Here is a 23,839-nt window from a genome sequence, read left to right on the forward strand (position 1 = left end):
CCAAAGGGCAATGAACAAGCTCCTGGCGGATATCTTTAAAGCGCACCCAAAGGCGAGAAACACATACCTCCAGCCCATCTGCCGGAACGACTCTGCACCAGGATTTTACGGGCTTCCCAAGACCCACAAGCCCACAGTTCCCCTCCGTCCTATCGTGGATTTTACATCTCCACTCCGGGCGCTGTCCAAGTATCTCCACCGGACTTTCGCGCCGCTCGTGGGGCAAACACCGACCCACATACGCGACGCCAGCCACTTCTTGGAGCGCATGAGAGATGCGACCGTGAGCAGCGATGAGTGCTTCATCTCGTTCGACGTCGTGTCCCTGTTCACCAGTGTGCCCGTAGCACTAGCGGTATCTAGCGCACGAGCAGCGTTGAACCAAGACGAGCTCTTGGATGAAAGAACCTGCCTGGGCGTCGACGAACTGTGTCGCCTACTGGAATACTGCCTCAAGGGGACGTATTTCAGCGTGTACGGGAGCTTCTACAGACAAGTCAGCGGGACCGCGATGGGAGCGGCGATCTCCGTTACGGCTGCGAACCTCACAATGGAACACATAGAAGAGACGGCACTGGGCTCCTTTATTGACAGGCCGAAAGTATTTGTGAGGTACGTGGATGACTGTTTTTGCATAATAAAGAAGGCAGCAGTAGACAGCTTCCTCGAACATCGAAACTCCATCGACCAAGCGATACAGTTCACGGTGGAACGAGAGCGAGACGGGGCGCTTCCGTTTCTCGATGTTTTAGTCAGACGACAGGGCGAGCGCATGACCTTTTCGGTGTATAGAAAGCCAACTCACACCGGCAGGTATTTGCATTTTACGTCCTGTCATTCAACTGCCCACAAAGCTTCAGTGGTTTCGGCACTCCTTTCACGTGCACGAGTAATCTGCACGTCGGAGGGTGAGAGGAAGAAAGAAGAAAAGAGGATTGTCGCCGAGCTACGAGGGAATGGCTACACAGAAGCGTTCATCCGCCGGGCGTCACGCCGTTTGTCGAGACGACAACCACCGCACCACGAAAAGACACCTGCAAGCGACCCACCGCCCGACCCCCTTTCCGCCCTGGCCACACCACCACACACGAGAAAAACGAAGGCGCCAAACAACCGCGTCGCCATTCCATATGTGCCGGGCATAAGTGAACAGCTCTCGAGAGTCCTAGGAAAAGCCGGGGTCACGGTAATCCATAAACCTGTTTCGACGCTCGCTCGCTTGCTACCGCGGCCGAAAGACCGACCTCCGAGGGAGCTACACCCGGGCGTTGTCTACAAAGTGTCGTGTTCTGGGTGTCCAGCCTGCTACATAGGCGAGAGCAAGTGTTTCCCGGAAAGAATGCGCCAACACAAGAACGACGTCAGGAAGATGGAAGTGCAACGTAGCGCTCTGGCGGAGCACTGCGAGAAGCACGACCATAAAATTGACTTAGACGGCGCTTCTGTTATTGAAACAGAACGGAATTTGGGAAAGAGGCTCTTGCTCGAGTCTTGGCACATTCAGCATACGCCTGCCAACGTGAACCGCTCGCTGGGATCAATGCCTTCGGTGTACGTTCACGGTCTCCGAAACGTGGTGGAAAGGGAAAGCCGGAGCCGTGGTGAGAGAACACGACGCGACGACACTTCCATGACCAAGACAGTCACCCCCTGAGGAAGGGACCGAGGCGGTCTCGAAACGTCGGGCTCTATTTGAACTGTGGCTGGAGCAATTTCAATTTTCTAAACCTTTCTACCCAGCCAGACAGATTGCTGTCAAAATGTTTACGTTTTAAATTATTTAGTCCTATCACGTTGATTGTCACTTATGCGCTCTTCCGCACGATACTGCTGATCGACACAACGAACAAGCCAAAGTTTTGTCGCAAGAGCGAAACAGTGAATGTGATAGTAAAAAACTCCAGAGGCAACCAAAGAACGATGGTCAGATTGAAACGTACAGCAGAATGGTCAAGCACAAAGGAATGAAACACAACTAACAATAATAAGAACATCGTCACGAATAGCAATGAAACCATCTTGAATATAGGTTGCACTGGCTCAGATTAGCGGCACTCTTCAGATGTTTCAAAGAATAGCCAGCAACTATGGTGCATGTAGGTAGAGTATGACGATGATAAATGAAACGCTGACAGCATTTCGCGCTTGTCCGAGCCACACTTCCGTAACTCTCGGTGCAGTGCGGTAAGGAATGAGAATTTGTTACTGCGGTGTCCTGCTGTAGTAGTAGTTACATTGAGCTTATTATTGTTGATAGTAATGTAATTGTAATGATAGCTCTACACCACAGTGTAGATAAGCTGTATTTTGATTCGCATCTACATTAGTGGGTTTTGTGCCACAAAGTATTTTTATTACTGATTTACGGTCATTACGATTTTTTTCCAGTTTTTAAATACTTCGTTTCCTATATGGACGGTATACACAACTAGAGGGAGCAAGCGTCGATGTGAAGTAGACGTAAAGTACTATATAACCACACATTCTATTGAATACCATCACTTCTTTACCGAAGGGCACCAAAGGTACGCACACACAAACATTACCATTGGTTAGCGATGACAGGCACATGTACTTATCTACATATCACTTACATTCCAGAAACAAAGTCATTATGGAGGGAGTCTTTGATAAAAACAAAAAGAACAGAATAACAGTGAGACCAAAAGGTAAAGAAAAATAAGCAATACTTGGCACATGGTCGCTAAAGAAACTGATACGTTGCAGTGTTCCAGATCCTGATATGAAGTTTAAAACTATTGAAGTATTCTTTTTCCTTTTTCTTCTTATTGACCATGCCTTTACAGCATATTTTGCGGCAGTGCATTCGCTTTTTGCACATATATTACGGTGGGAAACCTCTTCCTTATTAACTAATAATGGCTTTTTATTTGAGGGCCTTAGCACTGCCGCCTGATGCACGTTATTAACGCATTGTGAGTTCTGCCATTAGGAAGATAAAATCTGAACTAGACTTTCAAAGGATATGATGGCATGGTCTCCAGGTTAAGCTTCGGTAGATTGCTTCGCATTTCAGGAGCATTCGTAGCATTACTTGACTTTCTATAGCTATGCGAAAAAAAATTCGAGGAGTGCACTGAAGCACAATGAATAATAGTTCTCAAAATATTGCCTAATGCAAGCTTAACACTCAGTCAATGCAACATCTCTCGAGACTTAATTACTATACCAGAAAACTGTCCAAAGTTGAAAATTTTTAAAGAATGTGCTGTGCTTACTAATTGAATGCTCTTTTTCTTTAAGTCTTCTGATAGGTTCACCTACGTCTTTTGCTTCCAGTTATCCAACCTACTTTCTTATCACGAAAGTGTTTTATGGCGGTGTCATGTACGCTTCCACTCACGTATTTGCGTCACTGATATGGCATATTGAAATATACACCTAGAAAGACAAAGAAAAAAAACTACAAAGTACGTTCCGCTACCAGAAGTCGAGCTCTCGCTCCACAACACACAGCGCAAATTGACTCGGCCACAAATCGTACTTTCTTCGCAGCACTAATGGCAAGCTATTCATGCAAACTAGTGACTTTGGCTGTAGTCCAAGCTCGACGACTTCAATGTGTTCTCGTTTTGACTAGCTATATAGCGCGACGGTTTGCGAGACGTGAGCGAGGTGAGCCTTGTTTACACGTTAGTTTGGTACAAACAAAATTGCACTACAATACAAGCTGGCCACATCACTGCATGCGCTCTAAATGCCCAAGAGCAGATCAATAAATTTGTCAATTTTTTTCTGCCCCATATCTTCATGTACATAGAGAAAGCTTCCCTTAGTTTGATAAATATCCTCGGGGTAGAGAAGGTGGTCTAATTAGAAGGACAAACATGTGTACTACACGAAAACAGCATGAAATAGAACTAAGCAGATGTAACATATAGCATAGGCAGGGACGAACAAATGGCGCAAAATTATAGTGTCACAAGTTCTGCACTAAACGAAAGCACTGAAAAGAAACAAAATTATGAACAGTCAAATAGTCACAGCACCTAAATATTATTAAACGTTGGCCACTTGTCAAGATAACAGGCTTCTCTTGAGTAAAAAATCAGTTTCGTCAATATAGGACGAAGCATTGATTATGATAGCAAGAAATTACAACAAACGACAAGCAGCTAGATTTCTTCAGCCCGCCACTGCACCACAAAGAAAGACACTCGAAAAAAACGCACAAGTGTGGACCAACAACTGTCTTAGTTTTACGTGTTCGTATGTGACGAATGCGCTGAATATTAGCACTATGCAGAAGCCGACGCTGCGTGAGTTCTCTTCGTAGTTAAACGCGCTGTGCAACACTTTTTGAGCATGGTCAAACTACGCGGCCGATCGGTAGTAGAGGCTCCCTAGAACACGTGAGCCAAATGTTAAAGCATAGAACGTGGCCTGGAATTCACAATAAATTATCAAACTCAGCTGAAAATTGCGTTCTCTTCCCTCGACAATTGACGGAAGACGCTCAAAAACCACACGTAGATTCTTAAAATCGTCTGTGCATCTATCAGCCATTCGCTTTTGTGAACACGGCGCGCTCGGCTGTTACAGAGATCGCCGCGAAAGGCCGTCACTTGTCCACAGTTCGCGCAATTGCACTGAAGAAGCTGCCTATTCGAAGGAAACAAAAGAAAAAAATTCTAAGCTCATCAGGCGTGCGTGACGTTTTTCGTTTGCCCCTCCCATCAATTCCTGCTTAGCTTTCTACGCTTCATCAGTACGAGAGAACAGAAAGTGCGATTGCAGCGTGTGACAAATCTTCGTATTTCCGCTCGTGCATGACGAATTGTTAAAATTTTTTGTGGAGTTGAATTTGTGACGCAATACGATTTTCCTGTGATTTATTTTCATGGCTACTCAAAAAAGTGTTTCAAGGCCCCATTGAACAGGCGCACGTGGAATTACCCATAATGCCTCTCCTGCAACGCGGTGGCATCGGACACTTAGTGTGCCCCTCGTTTTCTTTTTAACGCGATAGCGTTAGAGAGCTCGTGGCGCAGAAATCCCGCCGTTAGCATCGGCCCAATTGGTTGTGAGCAAAAAATCGTCTGTGTGACTGTGAGCGAAAAAGCAAGCTACAGAGATCGCCGCGGGAGGCTGCTACTTGTCTACGCATGTGCACGTGATCACGCTAAAAAAGCCGGGCATTCGAAGGAAAAAAAAAGTGCTCAAGGTCATGAGGCGCGGTAGTTTCTTTAACCCTTGCCACCCCTTCCTGCTTAGTTTTCAGTGCTTTTGTAGTAACGAGAGAAGAGATAGTGCAAATGCAGCATGCGAAAAACCTTTGTAACTTCTCTCACACTAGACGGATTCTGAAAATTTTTGCAGCGTTGAATTCGTCAGGCAATAAGCTCTCCTAGTGAATTCATTCCATGGTTGCTTGAAAAAAAGTGTTTCAGGGTGCTTTTAACGCGTTTTGTTCGACCAGTGTCACGTTGAAAACGATCCCAATCGGCGATTTATAGGCGCATTTGGAAAGCTTCAAACTACGTCGAAAAAGGCCGGGATAGTGCAGCCATCGCCGATAAAAACACACAGCAACTTTCAAACAGCTTTAAAAAGAGACAACTATGTCCATCTAGCGGGAAACATATCATGCCTTTCAAGGGGCGTTGAACAAGCAAAAAGCAAACGCTAAATAATGTGCTGCCATCTGTAAGGTATTGTGAGACTCTCCACGTCGAGTGCGCTGCGTGTGTCTAGGAGGCCTTGCGACGCTTGCTTAAGATCAGGCCCGTGTGCTCAGATTTGGGTGCACGTTAAAAAAAACACAGGTGATCGAAATTTCCGGAGCCCTTCACGACGGCGTCTCTCATAATCATATGGTAGTTTTGGGACGTCAAACCCCACATACGAATCATTGCTTAAGGTCCAAAACCTATATGTACCATTAACGCGCGCTCGTACGATCTACTGTGTGCATGTGTGTATGCGTGCGTGTGTGTGTAACAAAACATATTAATAAGTATGTACTTAGCGGTAGAAAGGGCGCACTGGGGGCCGGATTTCACTATCTCGTTCAACACTTAAATGCGAAGCTTAAGGGTCCCCCAACTTTTATTTATACACAACGAATTGTACATTAGAGAGATGCTTTCTCGTGTGCGCCTCAAGGGCAGTCTTTCATTTGACAAAAATGTAATCGCGTTGGTTATAGCAAATTCACTAAAGTGCTTTCAAGATCTGCGCACAGTGAGCTTTAAGTGGTGCTTGTGAATACCTCACCGTTATATCACCGGCGCAAGCATCGTAGCGATCCCATCTTGGACAAGTTGCTATGCAGTTAAATGGTTCAGATCCCGGCTGCGGCGGCTGCATTTCCGATGGAGGCGGAAATGTTGTAAGGCCGTGTGCTCAGATTTGGGTGCACGTTAAAGAACCCCAGGTGATCGAAATTTCCGAAGCCCTCCACTACGGCGTCTCTCATAGTCATATGGTAGCTTTGGGGCGTTAAACGCCACATATCAATCAATACTATGCAGCTAAAAGACTTTCATGAACAACTGCAGTTTTAACCGAACTCGTATCAAGTGTCATTAAAAAAAGTCACAGCTTTGCCGCAAAGCCGAAGCAATGAACGTGATAGCAACAAATTGAAAAGTCACGTCTAGAATAACAAGCACATCAAACTTTTCCTGTTTTCTAACGCACAAATGGCGCACGAAACGTACTCACAGGTACAGATGTATGCGAATAGGCGTATCAGTTGCTACTTCGCTGTGTCTGAAAAGCACGCCCTTTTCGGAAAAAGTGGCTGTGCAACAATTGCTGTGACCTTTTTGCACCCTGTAAGAATCGTTCCAGTGACTCGACGCTAGCCAAGACGTATAATCGTGCTTACCGAGAGTGCTGCTCTCCACGGGCCAAAGTACGTGCTCTTCTCCAAGGTCCAAAGTACGCATTAAAGATGAGAGACACCACGGGCTCATTGTGCCATCTTGCTGATAATACTGAAAACACGATACTTCCCCACGTGATGCCCGCCAACAGCGGTAGGTGTCTGATATGAATAGCTTGTCATTTGAACGAAAAGAAAAGCAGATCCCACGTTCAATTCCGCGCGCCGGAGTCTTTTTGTGGATTTTTTTTTCCTTTCTTGAGCTTTGATTTATATAGATACGTATACATGTACGGTGCACAGCATCGACGCCGACGCCCACTTCGATGCCGGTGGCTACATAATGCCGAGAGCGTCTATATATTTGCTATAGAATAAAAAGTTCATGAAGTGTGCTGGTCCAATACCCTTTCCGGCACTGTGTGTTATGGCATTGTTTTGTGATGTGTATTGTAAATTTGTTGAGGAGGCCTGATAAAGAATATATGTATATCTAAACCACATTTTCAATAAATACCATGTAAGAGAGAATGAGACAAACACATGGCGCGTCACTGTGTTGGCTTGCGCAGTGGCCTGTAGACTTGGAGCCACCGGTTTGAATATCGGGTGTGTTGCTTTATAATTTTTCTCCTTATTAATTTTTCCGTATGCCTGTTTACTCATATAAGTACATATACATATCTGGGACATGAAGGCGACAGCAAAAGTAAATCGATAGTGTTCGTATAGTTGCTTTCACCTTAAAGCGGTATTTCTTTGTCGAGGAGCGTGATGAAGGTATCACTGAAGTACGTATTCTCTTTTTTACTTGTTATGAAATGCTTGTTTTGAATGCGCTATTGATTATATTTCGGTTTCTTGACAACCCCTCACAGTCATTGCGGCATGAGTAAGTGAGAGGCTTTGCACGCGAACGACGATTTGTATGGAAGGGTTGTACACCTCTGAGAACTTGTGAAAAAGAAAATCCTTATTGACGCTGCGAAACGACCTGTTTGAAGATTTAGCACTACGCCTATTTTAGTTTGAAACAGTGCAACTTCCTGAAGCCTTCATTTTGGAAGTGGCGTCTTCTAATTCGGTGAAGGCGGTGCTTTTATAATATGCCTCAGTGGCCTATATAATGAAGGGATACAAGCTGTTCGCTCACTAATATATATTTGTGGGCTCTAACGTGCCATAGCAGCTTTTGGGGTTGAACGTCCCAGGAGCACGATATAACTATGAGAGGAGCACTTCGATGAATTCCCCCACCTTGAGTTCTTTAACGTTCCGCTAAGTCTAAATACAGGGTTTTCAAGAACTTTTGGCTCCATCCAAAATGTGACCCCGCTAATAAGGTCAATCTTATTGACCTTTGGCTCAGCAGTCAAGCCCCGTGTTTACTAAAACACCGTGACAGGTGTTTTACGTACGAAAGCCAAGTAATCATCAAAAGTAAAACGCGCATTATAGACCACTGAATATTTCGTTCACATGGGGAACAACGTAAGAAGATCTCACAGAATAGCTTCAAGTATTTCGCCTTCAGCAAACTTGAGACGCTTGCACCCTAGAAGAAGCCCGAGTTTTTCGAGTCAGCTGTTGAGCACTGTAGCTACTGCAACACCATGAATGCAGAGACATTTTCTGCATCTATTAGTGCAATACTGGAGTGTATTAAACACATGTATGTTTCACTAACCAAGCATGAGACTCCCCCATAAGGCCCAAATCGCATTGGCCAGGCCGTAGCAAGCGCAAAACATACCACGTTCAAAGAAGGAAAGTGTGTTCTTGTTGGTGCGTCCCAATAGTACAGGTAAAAAACATCTCACAAGAATTCTGAGGAATAGCTGACGACCAAAAATAACAAAACAGGCAATGAATTCCACGCTATGGCTGCATCTACGTCTTTTTCAAAGGGCTCGAACGTATTTCGCGCTGCCGTCAAAGCCACAACCACGAAGACAATACTTTTGCTAAATAGCAGTGACTCTGTCAATATAACAAAAATCAAGCCTCTAATGGGGAATGTAGAGCTCACAACCTAATGAAATGACATTGGAAAAACATGCTGGTGGTGTAATGTCACCTGCGCAGTCGGAATATTAGGCCGCCATCACGAGCTTTTAAAGTGACGGCATTTAACCAGTCGGCCGCTGTGACGATTCAGCTGAAAAAGCTTGAAAGTGAGACCTAAAAATTGGTTTTACATTTATCTCCACAATTATTTCATGATTAGTCATAAAAATTTGACTTGTTCAACCAACACATGCAGCGGTTCGAGGAAAGCTGAATGCTAACGGCCCGTTTTTCTTTCTTAAGCCCAATATTATTTGAAAGTAACATGCAAGTAAGACAGAAGTATTTAAGGAGATGCTTTTAATAATAATTATGCGGTGAACGTTACGAAAGTAAACTGCACTAAAAGAGAACATGGTGCTGGTAGAGATGGCAGGGATTAATGTATAAAACAAAGGGTGAGCCTCCAGGTCAGCTATCACGGGTATAGGATGGTTTCACCTTGACGCACCTGGTGGGTGATTTTGAGAAATGTACGTAATTCAAAAAATAGTTGTGTTTCGGGATGCTTTATTTATGGGCTACCAAAAGCGCAACTTAGTGGGTTTTCAAGTATCTACCAAGCGGCTAAAGGATTAAGTCTCCTCCTTACTTGTCTTTTCTAGTCAGTACAAATCTTCTCTAGAGTCATAAAATGCTTTGGACTAGAAAATAACTTTACACCATCTGATGTGGAAAATTTATAGGTAATCGAGTATACTCTTTCCGCTTCACTGCACAAGCTATTACCATGTAGAGAAATGCCTCATGCAAATTGCTTTTTACAGCCTTACTTGAGAGGAAAGTAGAATTGAAGGGCGAGAAAAGGGATTCTGACCTCGGCAGCTGCATTGAATGTGAAGCGTAGTGATCGAGTCGTGTTTATCTATGTTGAGGAGCAGTGAAACCCCAAAAACCCCAGTGGTTCAACTTTTCATAGTTATTCACTACGGATCCCCTCATCGTTATATGGTAATTTATGATGTTACAGGCTCACAATTTTTTGTCATTTATATTTTGCGAGATAAGCTTATAGCGCTGTTTAAATGTACTATTTAGAGATTTGTTTTTGAAAACCAGCTAAATAAAGGGTAGCTTTGTTGTTAGAAAATTGATAAAGAAAGAAATAGGATTTGCCTTGAGTAATGAAATATATCAAATTTAGTAAGCCATTCACTTTAGTAAATAAACTTCTGATGATTTTGTGCATCTTTGCAGTGGGCACTATTGCGACTGTAAATGATATTGTTTACCTAAATAGAAAATGTATGTGCTCTGTCATCAGAATAATGTTGCCATTGTTTCGTAAGTTACAATTTTTTGTCATCTCTTTTGCTTTCATCTATAGACAGCAGTGTCTAGACAAATCGCAAACATTTTACCACATAGAGACATTTTCTATGAACTAGACTTCACGTAAAAATCATTTCACTTTGATAACTCATTTTCTCACCGTCGTGACTAAATTTTGGTGCACTGCTTTAATGACTACATGTGGCACACACAAACTCTTTTATAGTCGTATACAGGCTGCCCTGCACGTAATTCTAGCCAAAATATAAGCATATGCCAAAGCAATCAGTGACTACATGATCGAATCCATGTGACTGAGTATTGCCTGGCAAACGGCATTGTTTTCAACAGACTGGTACATCCCTTGTTAAGACGCATACTGTGAGAACAGACAGATGTCACTGCTTATTCTCCACAAAATGCACTTTAACTGAATATGAAGAGTTGGGCGAAAGCTGCTCAAGATGCCACAGATTTTCTATGACCCTGTAAGGGGCCTTCACTCGTTCGCTAACACTATGTCGGAAACTTCGCTGAGTGACCCCAGTGTCGGGAACCGCCGCCTACAAAAATTTGACCCATCGAGAAAGCTTTAAGTTCTATCAGACGTCTACCGCCAGGATGCAACTTCACTGTGCCGCCTGTGGTTAGGAGTAGCTTTTACGAAGGCGTACTCTTTTCGCATAGGAATGGCGGATAGCTCCCGATGTGAATCGTGCGGCACGGACGAGACAATAGAACATCTACTGTGTTCATGTGAACGCTTTGCGAGCGAACGCAACTTGCTACGCGAAACGTTAGAGACACTAGACGGTACACCTTTTTCCGAAGAGAAGATCCTTGGTTCATGGCTCTACGCGTCACAGGCCAGCAAAGCGACGTGGGCATTGCTAAGTTTTCTAAAGACGACCGGACTACGCGACCGCTTATAAGCGTGCAATGGACAAGATCACATCTACACACACGTTGCTTTTCACTTCTCTCTCTGTTATCCTTTGATCCCCTCAACCCTTTCCCCAGTGCAGGATAGCAAACCGGACGTGCGTCTGGTCGACCTCCTTGCCTTTCATTTATTCCCTTCTTCCTCCTCCTCCCCCATCTTCTTTTATTTTGTAGTCATGAATATTTAGCTCACCCAGTCACTTTGTATTACGTGTGTTGTGGATATTTTTACTCTCATCTGAACACTGAATGTCACAACACTCTACAGGGCCACACCTCCCCAGCGAGAATTCTGTGACAGTCAGGAGCGTGGGTAAGAGTGGATGATGATGATGCAAAGAGCATGAAGGACTGTCCTGATCAGGAAGGATTACGACAGCAGATGTGGCAGCTACGTGGGTTGAAGACAATGAAGTATTGCCGAAATAGCTAAAGAACAAAACACTTATTCATGTAACCGATTCAAATGGTTTTCGATGCCGTTTGTGAAATAACTAGGAGCCTTTATCGAAAACATTGGTTGCTACAGAAACTTTTTAGTTAAACAAAGCGACATTTTTATAAAGATAGTACTAGTGAGTTGTAGATTTTTCGCGAACTGGTAACACTTTTTTACATCGCTTTAAAAGGAAGTGCGGAATACCAAGTAAAGAAGACCTTACGGATTGAGAATAAATTCTTGATTCAGAATGTTTCTTGATTTTGTAGCACGGCAACGCATCTAACAATGCGACAAACTTTCGCAAAAACTCGGCGGGCCCCGCACACTACTGCAGTTGATAATATTCGAAACATGCAAAATGGAGGGTGACTGTTTTTAAATTTTTTATAGAAAAACATGTTACGAATTGACACTAAAAATATGTACCAATGTTGCAAGCACAGAGATATTTTCAAAAACCGCATAAGTTTTACATAATCAGTTTATTTTAAGTTGCGTAACAAAATTGAGAACAGCATTGGTAGTACCAACACCGGAAGTGTGTGAGCTTATGTGTCGGGCTTGTGCTTGCGAAGAAGATTGCGCTGAACTTTGCTACACAAACTGTTTCAGTGCATGGCGCTTAACTACAAATGACGTTACCCCACGTGACGCCTCATCATAGGAGTACAAATGAGATGTTTATCAAAAAAAACAGCTAGCCCTGCAACTACAATTCACCTTTACACTTGTACAAGGTTCTTTTCAAAAGCAGTTTCGTGACTTGACGTGGCTCCATCCGGAAATGCTTGATTGTAACGCAGAGCATTTGGCTTTCATTTCTGCTTGAACCCTCCTATATATACTTTACATTCGGCAAGTCAATGCTGCCGATTTGTTTGTTTTATATTCTCGCATTTATATTCTTAATGTCTTCCCTGTTAGTTGGCAAGATATAATTGATAGTGGCCCACCGAGATCAGCTTCATAAAGGGGCTGAGTGCTGCCTCCGGATATTATTAATGTTATCTGCCCACCTGGTGTCAATCAGCTGTGGAACATGCCTGCATACCACGGCCCACGGTATACGTGTATGTGCCACAAGTGTTTGAAGGATAGAGTTTGACGACGTACACCGCGAGATTTTGACGTTATTCATGTCATGGCAGGCCAGATATTTTTGCGAACATTCGTACCCTCCATAGTAGGCTTAATCTATTCAAAGTAAGAAGGTGAGCTTGAGAGCACCCAGACATCATCATCATTATTATCGTCATCAGCCTGACTACGTACTCTGCAGGACAGATGCCCCTCCCATGATCCGCCTGTCAATCGGTCCTGTGCTTGGAGCGGCCGCATTACATCCGCAAACTTCCTAATCCCATCTGCACCGACCGACCGACCGGCCGACCACCAACCGATTGACATGAAGGCAGGCAGATGATAGATAGATAGACAGACAGATAGATAGATAGATAGACAGACAGACAGACAGACAGATAGATAGATAGATAGATAGATAGATAGATAGATAGATAGATAGATAGATAGATAGATAGATAGATAGATAGATAGATAGATAGATAGATAGATAGATAGATAGATAGATAGATAGATAGATAGATAGATAGATAGATAGATAGATCTATAAACATGTAACGACGACGCAGCCACTGCACCGTACAATATGCCTAATCAAGCCTCCTTCAAATGGCGCAGAAGCGATCTTGACCATCACATTGACATACGCGTTTCCACTCCACATTGCAACCCCCACCTGCATACGAACAAACAGGCTATTGAGATAGCAGTACATTTTGAGGTGGTAGAGTTGGTGGCGAAATCTTTGTATCTTGGTACCGAAAATGTATCGCAACCATGAACACCCCTTGTATACTACGTGTTTTTTTTTTTTCATGAGCTACAAGCTAATCATCTCCTGCGATGAAAAGTACCAGCAGTGCGTGTGTCAGATTTTGTGACCCCTTATTGCAAACGAATCGCATATTAGCTAAAACTGCAAACAGCCCAAAACTTACTGCTGTTGAATTTATGCCAGCTATTATGTAATTTTACCGTCGTGAATGACGAGTTCGCCATTGCCACAATGACTATATTGGGAGCCAATTGAGTCACATAGCGTTGTGCCCACCTTCCCTTTGCTTCATTCTTTCTCGGACAAATAGTTTGCTATAAACAAAACACGGGGTAGAATAGCAGCAATTTATTTCTGATGGCTCTTTCACTGTCCTATAATTCTTCCTGCTTCACCATGATGCCATTATATGGCTTTAACATTTCAATTACGCATACAACTGCACTCTACTCCACTTGGCATTTTGTTTCCTCTTACAGGGACTCGCTACTTGTATGACTTGCGAGTGTGGAGCAAGTTCGTTGCATCCCCTCACTTAGAAGACTGTATTAAAAAATTTAGCAAGCTTGAACCCCATGGCCATAAAATTTACAACGCCTCCTGCAAGAATGTATTTCACAATAGTGCAGCAGCCACACACCTCAGCCTGCCGAATCCACAACCACCACGGGAACAGTTATAAAATTGAAAATTGAAATACTTTATAATATTCAGAACAGAATAGAATAAAAAACTTGGCAACAATAAAGTTACATACGTTTTTTCTTAACTGTGCATCTGTTTCTTGTAAAATAATGGGCGCATAAAGTACAATAAGGGGACAACTACAAGCGACGCACCAGATAGCATCGATCTCGATTAGTCACTATTGTCATCAATGGTAAACGAGCAGTATGAGGCAAAATAAACTCAGAAGCTTTATGGAAGCTAAACCTACGTTATGCTTGCGAAGCGGTGATCACGGGTGAGCGAATGCATTATTTGAACACTTAAATAACAGCGTTGTTATTTGCAGCCTTTATCCGTGCATATTTGTCTTGGCACCAACGCTCTCACCAGTTACCAGGACTATCAATGTAATACAAGGTTCCCCAGTGCCATTTTGTGCCGTTATGTTGTTACATGAGGATAAACAAACATATATACACAATTTAGCCACAGTCACAGCAGCAGTTTCACCGTAGATGAAGGTGCCTAGTGATTTCCGCATGGGGATCACTTTTCTTCCACTTTATCGCTCTTCTTCCACGTCCGCATAGCATTTATTCATCTCCAAACGACGTTATAATAGTTTCCCGACGAAAAAATGACGCACTTGTGTCGTTTGTTATCCATTTTCTGGTGAGAGACAAAATCATTCATCCTTCTGCCAAAGACAATGTGACTATTTTTTTGTCACATTGTCTATGGCAGAGGTCACATTGCCTATGGCAGTAACATTATTACTAGGGACATCGAAGGGTTCTGGAAATTTTCAATATGTGATGTTAGTCTAAATCTGAAAGGTGCGTGCGCTCGCCGCGTTCGCTTCTCATACAGCGAAGAGTCACACTCAGCCAAGAAAAAGAAACGATCCGATGAATGGAGCATAGCGAAGAAATTGAAGAACGGAATGAGTGATCACTTCTTTCGTATCATCAAGCGCCGAAACTGGAGAACTTCTTTTGCATGATGAAACGCATGTAACTGCTCCATTAAGTCACCGTTTCGTAAAATTTGCACGGTTATAAGTAAATTCACTGTAGGCAACACCACAACTAAATCTTGATTTCTGCGTACGCTTTAGGGGCTCCTAGGAACCAGTTACGAAACTTTTAAACGTTAAGGAATGCAATTAGTTGTGAAGAAACTTTAGTAATCTATTTTTTGTTTGCGAAGAGCTATAAACCTCTATGCATCTTTTGGTGGTTATTGAGGAATCTATCTGCCAATATATCTCTAGTTATGTTCCTGAAATCGAGATAAGCTAACTGTCTCAAGGAACCTAGGCCCGATTCTCATTCAGCCATGCTGAGAAGGTTAAGTATATGACTCCAGAAAAATTTTAAACAGTCGGCCTTTTCAACAGACATAACGGATTTTTTTGCTCGTTTACACCACAGGATAACCTGTGCTATTAATAGGTGTTGAATAAGTGACTGTAAGCGCTGTTTCGTTTCGAAACAGTTGAAGAGTTTCTTTCATTGACGTTTCATGCACCTGGGATCCACATTTGCCTTTCGGGACAAAGTTGTTTATTTGGAAAATACTCTATTTGTATCCGCTTGTTTTCAATGCTCGCTGAAAATAGGCCACGGCCACTTTCAAATGTCAGAGTCTTTGTCCATTCTTGCCCCAACAATAACTGCAGGCCAGCTTAGTGTACGCCAATAGTGAGAACTCTACCACTGCGTAAACATCTACCAGGTATTACGAGTTCAATAAACAATTAGTGGTCAGAACTTTTTCCAACCTGCCTCTCTCATTGTCCTTTCTAGTTTTGCACGCTGATGCATAAGTTCCAATATGATTTTTAGTTTTAATTAAAAAATGATGCACTGATACGTCCACTAAGATGCAAAAGAAGATTCTGCAAGTCAGAATAAATAACACGATTGATTGTACGTGCCACATTAAAGTACGATACGTGATGAAACTTTTATCAACCGGCGACAACCCGTGCATTGACATGCATCCACCGGCGCTCAGCTGTGGTAAGTTCAGAGCCCCCTTTGCGGCGAAGTTCGGAACAGGACCTGGCGCATGGCAGCTCCGTAGAGCTCTGCCAGCTAGGCAGGTCAGGAGTACAGTAGATGGAGCGTTTAGAGGCATATATATATATATATATATATATATATATATATATATATATATATATATATATATATATATATATATATATATATATATATATATATATATATATATATATATATATATATATATACAGTATTGTTACGGTCCACACCAAACGTACATGCCTCTGAAAGAGGCAATCTGTGTGAAGGCCAGCATGCGAGCCCGCCTGACGCGAACAACTCAACGGCGTCTTCAGGCGGCGGCGCCGGTCTGTCGCGCAACGTACAGCGAGCCTGTCAGCCCACGAGACCGTCGAAGCAATCGGCGCCTTCCAGTCTGGCGAGTCTTACGCAATGCGTGGCGACGTCACTCTTCCTTGGCTGCAACCACGCGCAGTGGCTCCAGATTTGATGAGAATGATGCTGCCCAGCGGTGAGCCCCATTGGAGGATTCTGACCTCACGGCCAGCGGCGCTTCTGGTTGGACATTCGGTTACTCAAAGGATCCACCCGGTGCCTTAAAAACAGCCCTGCGGCGCGACGCCAGCAGTAGACCTTTGTGTCAGAGAAGAGAGCTCGGCTCTTCGAGTCTCTAAACTGTCTGCCCTAGTGCCGAATTTGTAATGCCACTCTTTCTATGCTGTACATAAACCTTGTTTAACTTACCGTTGTCTCGCCACTCGTCTATCAGCTCTGCGCAGAAGCAGTCGCGAACTGAGAAACCTACGCTACCAAACGGCTGGTGACCATGTCGGTGGAGATCGGAGCAGTGGCGCCTTCGGTTCCGTGTTGGCGTCCCCGTCTTTCGTAACAGTGGTTGGCAGCTGCGGGATCGGCCGGCGTCAGCGACATAGATGCGGTAAATGCCTGATGTTTTTCCCTCAGTTCACCAGACTACTCTTGCTTAGGTTATAGTAGTTTAGAAAAGGGCTGTGCGAAGCATTGGTGATTGAGCTTTGATCGTTTCAAGCCAAGTCAGAGCGCTTTGAAACCAAAGTTAATGAGGAGGGTGTAAACACGGCAGTGTTAAAATTGCTTGCGCGTCTTTCTAGTAGACTAATAGTGGGTACGGCAAGTAGATTCTTAACAGGGGCAAACAGCAAGAGGCTTGTGTGAACGATGGAGAACCTCAATAGGAAGGAACTCATCAAAATGTGTGAGGAACTCGGCATTACTTTGGGCCGTGCGAAATGAAAGCAAGCGATCCTTGAGGTCATGAAGGATGAAGAAGTGAAGTGTCGGCTAAGGAAATCGATAAGGCCTGGGTGGATATCAAAGCACGCCGCGAACAGGCTCAAAAGCGAGAAGTTCGCGAACGTGAAGAAGCTTATAGGCGCGAACGTCGCGAGTGTGAGGAGGTCCAGAGACAGGAGCGCCTCGAGTTGAAACAAATAGAATTGGCAATCTTACAGTGTTCGGAGGCGCCTAGCGTAGCTTCGGCAGTTCAGGTCATCGGTTACAGAATTCGGGACCAACTGCCACCGTTCGTAGTAGGCGAGGACATGGCGAAGTATCTCGTCAAGTTTGAACACGTCTGTGAGCGAAACGCTTTGGAGCGATCTTTTTGGGCGCAGGACCTGTTAGCTGTTCTTCCCAGTGAAGTGTCCGACGCCATGACGGGCATGTCGAGGGAAGCGTTTGATAGCTATGACGAGTTTAAGCAAGTGCTCTAGAGATGATATAAGCTGTCACCCGAGGCTTTCAGGCAAATGCAAAGGTATTTGCCAGTAACCCGAACGCATGTGTAGGCTTGAGAAGTACTCGGCACCCTGAAGTGAATCCAAAGCATCGTCTGTGCGTGGCATGGGGTAAACATCCTTTTGGGTAATCTTATTAGGTGCTCTGTAGTGCACGCAAATTCGCACCGAGCTATCTTTTTCCCTCACTAAAACAACAGGGGATGACCAAGTACTCGGGGAGAGACGTGTAATGTTCCGATGTAGCATATCAGCCACATTTTTTTCAATGACCTCACGCTCGGACGAAGAGACGCGATATGATCGACCGCGTACGATGGAAGTGCCGTTGGTCTGGATACGATGCGTGATAATGGACGTCTGTCCCAGAGATGAGGAATGGTCATCAGACAATCTTTATGCTTTTGTAGCAAGGCGAGCAACTCATCTGTCTCTGAAGAGGTCAGCTCTGGACTAATCATCGCAGCAAGAACAGAAACGCATGATGAGCGTCCATTAGAAGGAAGGTCAAAACATGCTTGCATAAGCGGGTCAACAGAGACATGTTGGCATTCGGTAACGCAAGTCATTGTGGTGCCTTTAGGAATGAAAATTTTTTCAGACGTCTGGTTTGTAGCGTAGAGAAGTCCGGAGCCATTGTGGAACCGCGCTACACCTGAAGCAAGGGCTATATCTTTTGCGACACAGCGTACAGATGGTTGGACAAACCCGTCACCAGAGTCGATCACATTAGAAGTAATGATAACTATTCGCTGACGACAAGGTGGTAGCTCGGTATCTTCCGTAGCCAGCAAGCGAACGGGCTTGTCATCCACATAAAGAGCATAGTCAGTTTCCATCTTATGAACAACATTTTCATGACAGCAGATGGAAGCGTTCGCCGTGGACAGAAAATCTGAGCCTAATATAAGCTGGTGGGTACACGAACTCAGCACGACAAATTGCACAAATTGGAGAAGACCAGCTATGAAAACACGAGCGGTGCACATAGCACCAGGTCTAAGACGTCCCCTTGAGCAGCGAGCAGTGTAGGTACATCATAAGGGGTGGGGACTTTTCGCAGACGTGAACACAAGGAACGATCCATCACAGACAAAGAAGCACCAGTGTCTATTAAAGCGTCCACGTTCACACCTTCTATTAAAACAGATATCGTATTATATGAACGCACTGGAGGAATTTTTCTCTTTCTGTTCGATGCAGCTTTCCCTCTAAAAGCTGCAGAGGTTAGTTTTCCGGGCATTGGTTGGTGAATTCCGAGATAGGTCGCAATGGAAACGTGGAGCGGCGGAGAGATGATGGTGAGCGGCGTCTAGTAGAGCGGTAAGAAGGAGTTGGCTCAGATGTCGCAGTCAGAGACGGTGAGCGACGTAGCAGTGAATCATAAGGACGACGTTGGAAAGCGGACCCACTTGTCCCATCATTCCATGCGTAAGGGTCGAATACATGACGCTCGTCCGGCTGACGCTTCCGACAAAAGCGTGCAATGTGGCCCCGGTAGCCGCGGTAATAACAGATCGGACGAAATGACCGCCATGGTAGGTGAAAGGGCTGGCTAGGCGCACTCGGAGTTAACGAAGCCAGTGGGACAGGCGTCGAGTGTGCGGACATCGGTTGTACGACAGGTGGTGAAGCAGCGAGGACTTGTGCGTGCGTCGGCTGTACTCGAGGTAACGGAGAGTGTACATACGCTGGCCCGGTCATGGACGCCATATCCTCTTTGATAACGTCGCGCAAAGCAGTGTTGGAGGGGGGAGGTGGACTTGGTGTCGTTGAGAGGCCGATAGATTGCAGCTCTTCCCGTATAATTGACCGGATCATAGCACGCATTGAGGCATCAGTCGTGGTGGTGTTTTCAGCGCTGTCCGGCTGTAACCGTTCGGACTCAAGTTCCTCTAGGCGTTGGCACGTGGCAACAACGTCAGCGACTGTGGTCGGGTTTTGTATGACTAAGGCATTGAACGCGAGGGTGCCGATCCTTTTCAATAGATGACGAACACTTTCTGATTCAGACATGGACGTGTTGAAACGGTGACAGAGAGCAAGCACATCCTACTTGTACGAGGTGTAAGACTCACCGCATTGTTGCTTGCGAGCATTCAGTGTCTTCTTCGCGAGAGCTGAACGAACCGCCGGGGTGCCGAAATTTTGGTGAAGCTGTTGCTTGAAATGTGTCCAGTCCGTGATTTCCATTACATGATTGAAATACCATGTTTTCGCTACGCCTGTCAAATAAAAGTAAACACGGAGAAGCTTGGTAGGATCATCCCGGTTGTTAGTGGAACTCGCTTGATTTAAGTGGTTGAACGAATGCTCCACATCTTCACCTCGAAGTCTGGCGAACGTGGGTGGCTCACGCTGGTGAGCGGTGATAATCCAAAATGGATAGGCCGTGGCAGCCGGGCCGTGGAGGTAGATGCAGAAGTGCCGGTTGGCTCGTCCTGAGGCATGTAACCGGACACCTGGCACAGACGACGACATGTGCGGAGCTCCAAGAGGTAGAGCGGGATGGGCGGGGACGAAAGATCGCAGAGCACACTCCACCACTTGTGATTCAACGGTGAAGGCAACCTTTACTAGGCTCAGAAGACACGATGAAGCGACCACACCCAAAGCACAGAACACAGACAAGCCAAGTCTCCACAGCAGATGAAGATGATGACTACTCATGGTGATGAACATGTGTAAAGAAAGTAGATGTGCTTAATGAATGCTACAATATATATATATATATATATTGTAGCGGAGCCTCCAAACTCTGTAATGGGTTGACACTTGAGTACCTTCTAGTGGGGCTACCCAACAAGGACGCCACTCACGCTGGGAGTCCGTGCTTGGCCGTGACTGTCGCCATTGTGTATGTTCGCTGGTTGCCGGCCAATAAACGCCTTTACAATATATATATATATATATATATATATATATATATAGAGAGAGAGAGAGAGAGAGAGAGAAGTTATTCTGTGGATCCAGAGCTGTGTATGCTTTGAGAAACGAAGGATGAACGGGCGAAAATGTTTAATACTTCGTACGCTTCGGCAGGAGGGCCTGCCTTAGTCAGGGAATACAGTGTCCTGTATTCGTTCGATCCATGACGCTGCTTCGATCCACGGCAGTTCGATCCACGACGCTGCTTACAGCCTGTCTTACAGACCACTTGCCCGCAGGAAGCGCACCACTGTTCTCAATGCCTTGCGTGCAGAGGACGCGTTGGCAACTATATAAAGGGACGGGCTTCGGAATCTAAGAGCGCACAACATCAACAAACCATGCACGGTACAGACAGACCACTAAAAAAAAATTTGATGCAATGGAGTCATGGTTGAAAAAGAAGCCATGCATCTTCTAGGTAGCTCGTCACAATTTGTGTAATATAGTAGGCTTGCGACGCTCGATATGGACAGTTTCCAAGACAGTGCTGCCACTGTGCATGCTCGAAGATGATTTACCGGGTTCACTCGGATAGCTGATGGGTCAGTGCGCTCGGCCATTCATACTTCACTGGATTTGGAGACGAGATACGGTAGTAGGAAATCCGAACCACACAAGCACTGGAAGAGTAAAGACGGGTGGGCGTGGAAGTGGTGACACCGACCATTCTCTTCTGAAACTCTTGGTCGATTGTGGTAAAGGCCCGTTCAAGATGATGGCACTCTTCAGCATGCCTCACTGTGTCATATATGACCGCATACTTATAAGCATAAACCAGTGTGTCCGGATTAGGTCGAGTGGTGTTCACCACAGTGTAAGAAATAGGGAATACACAGTGCTCCAAAAGAGGTCACGAAGTATAGAATAGCGTCCCGATTTACTATATCGGATGTAACGTGCATTGAGCGCACCTCACTAAGCATGTGGTTGAAAGTGTTTTTATTCCCTTTAGTTTGAGGGTGGTACGCCATGCTCGTGCGATCAACCACTTGGCACATATTACAAATAGCCTAATTACTTAAAAGTTGAAGACACGACTGAGGTCACTGTGCAGCTCCTGAGCAGGCCAGTGACAGAAAATAAATTGATGAAGCACAATGGAGGCAATGTCGCGGGCTGTAGCTGTCGGAGTACAGCAGACTCGGCGTATGGCGAGAGGTGGTCAACTGCCCCAGTGACCCAGCGTTTCACAGCACCTGTCGTCGGAAGGAAACCATTCAAACCAGTGTGAGCGTGACCAAAGTGCTTACTGGAGCAAGGTAAAGGTTGCAGATCAGCCGGCGAGGAACGAGCTGAACATATCCGGCACTGCTTTCGTATGAAGATGCTAAGAGGCTGTTTACACCGATGCCGAACTTTTTGGCTTACACGAAGGGTCTAGATATGCCCAAGCCTCCTAATACAAAGAAAAAAAATTTAACGGGACAAACGTTTCGGTAATTTAAGAAGCTGACTTTCTTGGATTGTTGTGAATAAATGTCATAAAACCAAGTTTCACGCCTAAGTTAGCAACAAAGTACTAATGTTCTTCAAGAGTTTCATATCAAAGAATGCAGAAATACATCGAGCTCATGCCTGTTTTTACCACTTGAATAGATGCAGGTTCACACACATTACTTTTACACTTGGATGAAAGTTTACAACCACATTTAGTTACACTCGAATAAATATGGCTTGACTGATATGTAGGGTTTAACGTCCCAAAACCACTATATGATCACGAGAGACGCCGTAGTGGAGGGCTCCGGAAATTTCAACCACCTGGTGTTCTTTAACGTGTGCCCAAATGTGAGCTCACGGGCCTACAGCACTTCCGCCTCCATCTGAAATGCAGCCGCCACAGCCGGGATTCGATCCCGCGACCTGCGGGTCAGCAGCTAAGTACCTTAGCGACTAGACCACCGCGGCGGGTCACACTCGAATAAAAAAATATTTATTTATATAAGCACTCCACTCCCATGCACTTGTATATTATGGGTACTAGGACACAAGGGTGCAGGGAAATGAAGCAGCCCACGCAGCTGCCCGCGAGCACGTCAGCCGGGCTTCCCCCTGCTCACAGGATATTCGACCCGTCGTTGAAGAGACGGAAGTTGTTCAAACACCTACTCCAGCATTACAGACTGGAGCGACGAGTATACGCTCCACCACACCCAAAAACTGACAAAAAAGGAAAGCGTGATACTGAGACGCCTGCAAAGCAGCACATACACACATGGGGCCCTAATGCATCGTCTCTACTCAAAGAGATATAGCTCTATGTGCCCACTCTGCAGCGTACTGGACACCCTGGCACACGTGCTTCTTGCATGCCAGTGTATTGCCAGACGTAATCCGCAACAACAAACGACTGATAATGAAGCAGGACGGACAAATAAAGACCTAACAGAAACGTGGAAGGCGAAGCTCGCCCTCGAGGACCTGAAAGACCAACAACAACTCGTGGCCAGGGCCAAGAGGGCACTAGAAGCCAGAAGGTTCCTGGACTAAGGAGCCCTCCCACCTCAGGGTGACACCGGGCGTTGCTCGGCGCACTGTTTCGATTTCGAAAATAAACGTTTACTTCTCTCTCTTTTACTGTCTTATGTTACACCCGCTAAAATTGTTCGTTAATTGAACGAAAAATTCTTGATAGCCACCACCTGCTTCAGATACACTCAAATTGCACCGATCCAAGAAAAGCATCTCTAAAGGCATAGCTTTTCTATTTATTTACAGTCTAGTGGGAGTTCTGGTTTTAAAAGCATTCGATCAGTGTAGGCCTATGCGGTGTAGAGAATGTTCAAAAAGATCCAGAATGAATTGTATCTCTAACACAGCATGTTTTGCACCCAATTTCAGTAAAGGGACACATTCAAGTGCACTAACACTCACATATATTATGAGAATTTGTAGCAGTTTATTGAACGTTCTAAGTTATATAAATGATTACAGTAACGGTCAAGTAACTAAATTGAATAGTACCTACCTTTCTTGTGCTCATAGTTGTCTTTCTAATAAATACTT

General features: G+C 44.9%; 1 protein-coding gene across 2 annotated transcripts in view; it reads left to right on the top strand.

Annotated features, from left to right (window-relative positions):
* LOC119167974 (uncharacterized) overlaps positions 1-23,839 on the top strand; it is a 39,071-nt gene that overhangs the window by 2,162 nt on the left and 13,070 nt on the right. The window contains exons 2-5 of one of the 2 annotated variants that reach the window (XM_075866679.1): positions 2,389-2,525; positions 2,602-2,669; positions 10,115-10,201; positions 13,908-14,197. The exons of the other annotated variant lie outside the window; for it this stretch is intronic. Of the exons in view, the coding sequence (XP_075722794.1) occupies positions 2,389-2,525; positions 2,602-2,669; positions 10,115-10,201; positions 13,908-14,110 (495 nt within the window). The 3' untranslated portion in view covers positions 14,111-14,197. Of the gene's footprint in view, positions 1-2,388; positions 2,526-2,601; positions 2,670-10,114; positions 10,202-13,907; positions 14,198-23,839 lie in introns of those variants that run through there. 2 annotated transcript variants of the gene reach the window in all.

This window comes from Rhipicephalus microplus, chromosome 6 (genome assembly GCF_043290135.1).
Source record: "Rhipicephalus microplus isolate Deutch F79 chromosome 6, USDA_Rmic, whole genome shotgun sequence".
Lineage (NCBI taxonomy): Eukaryota > Metazoa > Arthropoda > Arachnida > Ixodida > Ixodidae > Rhipicephalus > Rhipicephalus microplus.